General features: G+C 40.9%; 1 protein-coding gene across 1 annotated transcript; it reads left to right on the top strand.

Annotated features, from left to right (window-relative positions):
• LOC140950909 (uncharacterized) lies at window positions 1-3597 on the top strand. Its single transcript, XM_073400128.1, has 5 exons — window positions 1-179; window positions 792-1014; window positions 2061-2091; window positions 2885-2998; window positions 3537-3597. The coding sequence occupies exons 1-5, from the start codon at window positions 115-117 to the stop codon at window positions 3551-3553; spliced, it is 450 nt and encodes a 149-aa protein (XP_073256229.1). The 5' UTR covers window positions 1-114; the 3' UTR covers window positions 3554-3597.
• Window positions 3598-5830: the final 2233 nt, after the last annotated feature.

The following is a 5830-nucleotide window of genomic DNA, read 5'->3' as shown; positions in this document are numbered from 1 at the left end:
AATGTGTTGTTTGTTTTCTTCCTTTTTCGCACAGCACACGGGCAAAATAATTGTTTAGCAAGTTTCCGAGAAATTGGATGTTACAGAGATACAAAGAAGAGAGCTCTTCCGAAAATGCTCTTAAACAAAAGGGGAAAGATACCGAATTTTTGGCAAAACTATGACAAAGTTCTACCAAGGTAATTGGGTAATCGATGTTTTTCTTCTTTTCGTTAACTGAGCTTCATTTAAATCAGTGCCATGAGACTTCAGTCACACAGAAAAGTCAGTAATGCAAGAAGAATTAAAATGCTGATGAAAACATATAGCTAGTTGGAAAAAGGCGAGAAAGCATACCAGTAATTTATGCTAGGATCAGTTAGTTACTCGATCTGTATTTCAAATGCACATACACGTAATACACAATAGATTTAGCCAAGCCTAAAAGCGGAGCTCCTTTCACCTGGCCATCACTCACGCGTGACAAACTAGGACAAAATCTGTGCAGACAGATTAAAACGACTTTCAACAGGGGGAGGGGTTGGGGCGACTTTGTTCCGTTTAGAGGTCTTCAGAGCGAATTTTAGTATGGCACGAAATTAGATAATGCATGGAAATTTCAGGGGTTGTAGATTTAACCAACTTTCCTTGCTCCTTCATTTAGTACCTACCGGGCCTGGGTCTTTGACTGTTCGGCTGAGTCGCTTGCCTCCACCCTTTCCTAAAAAAATCATACTATCGCGTGAAAAACTTACAACGTTATGGTTTTATTATAGTGATTATCATTCGTGCATGTTCATTTATCTTTGAAGCATTATATGTGACTGTGCAAAAGAGGCCGAAAGGAAAGGATATCGTGTTTTTGGAATTCAATTTTACGGAGAATGCTGGGGTAGCCATTCCTTCATCCCGAGCCCTCGCTACAGACCGGTACGACGCTGCATTGATGAACAATTCAAGACATGTGCCAAGAATGGATGGAACAGTACATGTACCGGGAAGAATTGGGCAAATTTCATTTATAAGTTACAGCAGGTCTGTGTTTGGTTTACTTTTGCTTGTTTCTTTAATGACAATTTTGAGGTTTGCGCTTGGGATTGGGTCAGTTAAAATTGCTAAACCGTTTTGTGGGACGAATTTTGACCCCGCCTTCTAACACAACTCTTTAATAGTCACCTGCACGCGAGACAATAAGAAAGTGATAACGTCCCCGAACATTCCCTAGCCATGTTCTAAATCAGACGGGGGAAAATAGTACGACTTATGAACGCAAAAGCTCTAGGGAAATTTCCGAGGAACAGCAAAACCATGGCGGACAGCAGCAAACCACTTGTTAAAAACGCTCTCTGAAGGACACACGTGGCGCATCAGGGCCTTTGAGAATTCGACTGTATTAGTGAAAAACAGTTGCATTTAGAACTCTATTTCTGCTTTTTGGAACTCAGCATTTGTAGTAGGTCGTGCTCTTCCTCCAGACGATCCCAAGAAGCTTTGTGATCGCATATTGTGCCTAGGTTTTCACACGTTTAGAACTTAGCGAATCAACGACCCAGTCTCATGAAAAATCTCGTAGGGTTTGTCAATAAGGGGTACAAAAAAGGGGCTGTGAACGGGGAATGTCAGAAAACAGGGATTTACCTTCCTTCTGGTAAAATGGTTTCTAATTCATTGGGACTTGGGGTTTCAACACGAATCTTTGCAAGGGCCAGTGTTTGAATTTTGCACAAACTTTGAAAGGGACATGGCGATATGTGTACCCCCACTCACCACATGCTCACAGGAACGTTTGCCTGATATTTTAAATTTGGTGTAATATGACTGTCCTCTTTGTAAGTTTCAGAATAGCCCACGTTCGATGTATTAAAATTCAAACATGGCTCCGAGGCTTTCTGGTTATTCAGTCTATAGTTGGTTCGCATGGTTCTCTTTGTGCTCAATTCTCTTCTGAGTATTGTGAGACAATGGAGTCATGAAAAATTTGCAATTTTGACCCTAAAGCCTGGGAGTCATGTTAGGTTTTTAATATATCGAACGTGGGCTATTCTTTGTTAACTTTTGTATTATTTTTCAATATTTTTCAGCCACCTGCGTCCCACCGAATAGGGCAAAAAGGTATCATTAGATCTTTCCTTACTTTTAATTTTCACTTGATCTGGAGAGTGTTTTCTCTTTCCCTGTACTTTCCAAAGAACTCCTAACCTGCGTGAACAGCATTTGGGCAAAAGGAAAGGAAAAGAAGAGAATCTTGATGCGTGAGGGAGGAGGAAGGGCGATGCCTTCAAAAGGACCATTGTTCGACCAGTCAGTTTTACGCTCTGTTTCTCAGCGTAAAAATATTGCCATTGGTCAGAATTAAAATGCCCAGTTTAAATTTAAGTGAAAATTATGGGTCCATTAAAAATATATATCTCTTGCTGATTGGTTTGAATATCAGCTGTTCCCAATTTTTTTGCGATAAGATTCCCACCTCCAATCTTGTAAAATGGACCTTGAGCTGATTATCCTCCATTCCTCGCGCGCCGAGACATCCTTCTTAGATCGCCTTCCGAATATTATCTATATCATTGCCTTGAAACTGTTCCGCACTGACTGATTCAAATCTTCAAGTACGTGATCAGGGCCCCGCTCATCCAGATACTGAGAAACGATGGTCGCCCGGTCTCGAAAATATTATTTATCAGCCCTGCGTGCCCCACTTTGGCCAAAAATTAAGGTTGGGGCCCGAGACCCAGAGCTCCACGGCTCCCTCCCCTAAAATCCCCCAACGTTGCTACGCGTGGAACAAAAAGTCCTTTACCAGACATATGTCTATACCTTTTTGGAGGTACTGCTAAACGGTTTAGTAGTAAATCTAATTTGCCATCATAAAGTTGTGCGTATAATTTCTTGCATTCTTTTGGATAAGTGGATGCATGCACCAACCACGCTTGTGAGAATGGAGCGACCTGTAAGGTGACGGGAGAGGACAGTTACAGATGCCAGTGCCCCAATGGGTACTTCGGGAACAATTGTGAAAAAGGTACCGCTGATAAGAACGGAAAAAATTGGGCAGCTGCCTTGGTTCTTCTAAGTCATTTATTGAGAAAGAAGAGGCTAGAGTTTGTGTATATACATGTTGGGGTTCAGTTATATCCGTTGTTTAAATTTTATTTTCCTTTGTTTCAAACTCATAATTATTTGTGAACATCGCGACGTAATTGACCAATCAGATCAATAACCAGAGTATAATACCATTAACTGACGTGATACAACTCGCTTTGACCCTGAAGATGACTATCGCACAGGTTGTCGAAACGTCAGTCACTGTCAACAACAACGGTCCTATTCAGGACTGCGTTCACCCGGACGATCAAACTCAACCTAAGAAATAACCTGCTGAAGGGGGCCTTTGATTAAACGAAAGCAACACAAACGAAAAACAAAATGGAAAAACAACGCATGCTTGTATGTAGGCTCAGGCTTTGCTTGCGCGGACCTATCAGTTTTCGCTCGCAAAAAATTGTATTGGCACATGAGTAAATGTCGAAGGAGTTTACCATTTTCATAATTTATTTTAGTGGATGCTTGCACCTAAGCTCCTTGTAAAAATGGTGGAAACTGCGTAGTTACTGGAGACAACAAACACAGTTGCTCTTGTAACAAGGGATTCTTTGGAGAAAATTGCGAGAGGGCGAGGGCTTGTAATGTTATTATGGTGATTATAACAGATGAGTTATCTTAAAATGGGATTTTGCTGACCTTACCTTTACCGATGCCTTCCTCAGTAAAAGAATAGTCATTTATCGTGGTAGTCTCTTTATCGTAAGTCTTAGATATAGTGCCTTTAGGCGAAAAATGTTAAAATGGAGCACGACGTAAACATAGCCTTGTCCTTTACAACTTTCTCCTTAGCACGGACGAGAGAGCGCCCACAAAGTGTGTGGAAGCGGAAGCTGATGGGCTCGAATTCTGTCGGAAACTCAAAATTTTTTCAATTCGTTCTCCCACTCTCGTGACATGATGACGACAGATTTATACGCATCGCTTACTATAAATAAATTTTACTTACTCTGTTGTTACAATACTGACTCTTCTCTTAATTTAGTGAATCGGTGCGCTGATAAACCATGCCAGAATGGGGGCCAATGCAACACGACTGGACATAACACATACCGCTGTAAATGTGTCGAGGGATATTATGGAGTCAACTGCGAAAAAGGTGAAAATCAGTTTGACTTTTCATCGTTCATTTATTGGAGACTATACATAACATACTAGAAAAAATTAAGGTTAGCCAGCGTAACTGAAGGAGTTATTTTTTCTGAGAGTAAGAGTTTTGAAATCTTCGGAATTAGGGTGATGCTCACGACGGGACGATTGACAACAACGATTTTCAAATCAAAGTACCCCCTCCTCCCAGGAAAAAAATCAGCGAAGGGGCCCCTTCTACGATTATTTTCTGAGGTAGGTGCGGGGTGGGGTCTGTACATATGCTAAAGTTAAAGATGTTTCGATAAAGTTTTTCGGAGGCAATACCAAGAGACCATACCAGGATTTTGTACTAGTCATAGAGGTATGTAGAGTGCGCATTAATTCTTAATTCGAAAAAGGACTATTTATTATTAACGAAGTATAAACAGAATTTGTTGTGCGACACAGTGCAACAAAGCGTTGCAATGTTGGAACAATGTTGCAACGCCGTGTTGCGTTAAAAATCTCAGTCTAACAGCAGCGCAGGGTCTTTTCCCCTCTCTCCGCCCGGCTTCGCAGCAATTTTGCCAAAATGACTTTTCAAACTTTGTTCTCGCTAACGATTCCGCCGGCTACGCAGAATAGATTAAAATGTTATCTCCACTAAAAAGAGTTTCTATGTTTTGCGTACAGTCTATATAACATATGAGCGTATCCAAATCTACTCAAATGACTCTCTTTTTGAATTCTATGTATTTAAGTCTACCAAATGCCTTTTATCGAGCTGCTCTAAAGCAAATAATGTCTTCCTTTCCTGCTTCGTATCGTTCCCTACGATATAATCTGATCCACGCATGCTTTGGTGTGATTTTTATTTCAGACTGTTCATTCCCAATCGATATTGCACTCGCAATAGACGCATCTGGAAGCGTTGGAAACCGTTCTTTCCAACTGGTGAGGGAATTTCTGAAGCTATTTACCCAACATTTCGACGTGAGTCATATGGTACGATTTGCCTGCCTGCACTATGATCACTTCGTTTACAAAGACTTCTCATTCAAAGATGAACAGTTTCGCAACCGCACTAACTTGGAGGAAAAGCTGCAGAATATGTCGTACCCTTCAGGTGCGACGCTAACCCACCAAGCATTGATAGAAGTTATCAAGTTCTTTTGGATTGGCAATGGCGCGCGGAACGCTAGCGAGGTTCGTCGGGTTTCAGTTGTTATCACAGATGGAAGGACTTATGGTGGAAAAAGGAAACTTATTCCGCCAGTGGATTACTTGAAGGTACGTTATAAATTACAATGATCAAGAGAAAATAAAGAAAGAAAAGTTAACGGTTGTCTACCATATTCTTGGGTAAAACTGGTGGTTTACCGTTTAATCAAATGATATGCAAAAAAATTAGCAATTTAGTAGCCTGCGAAGCAAGCGTTTCAGCACGAGTTCGTGGAGAAAGTTAGGACGAGACCAAAAAAGAGGAGAGAACGTTTATCATTAGCACAAATAATCAATTCTATTTACTAGAAAATGGCACGCAAAGCTTGAAACGAATATCGAAGTTTGGTTTGAGGAATCGGCTTGGAACATTCGGACCGGCAAATCGGGCATAATATCAGAAAACGGTCATTTTTTTTGGAAATTTATCTTTCAGGTATTTTTTTCAACTCGATAAGCG

Source organism: Porites lutea, chromosome 1 (genome assembly GCF_958299795.1).
Source record: "Porites lutea chromosome 1, jaPorLute2.1, whole genome shotgun sequence".
In the NCBI taxonomy this organism is placed as follows: Eukaryota; Metazoa; Cnidaria; class Anthozoa; order Scleractinia; family Poritidae; genus Porites; species Porites lutea.
This window is presented reverse-complemented; position numbering and strand designations above follow the sequence as displayed.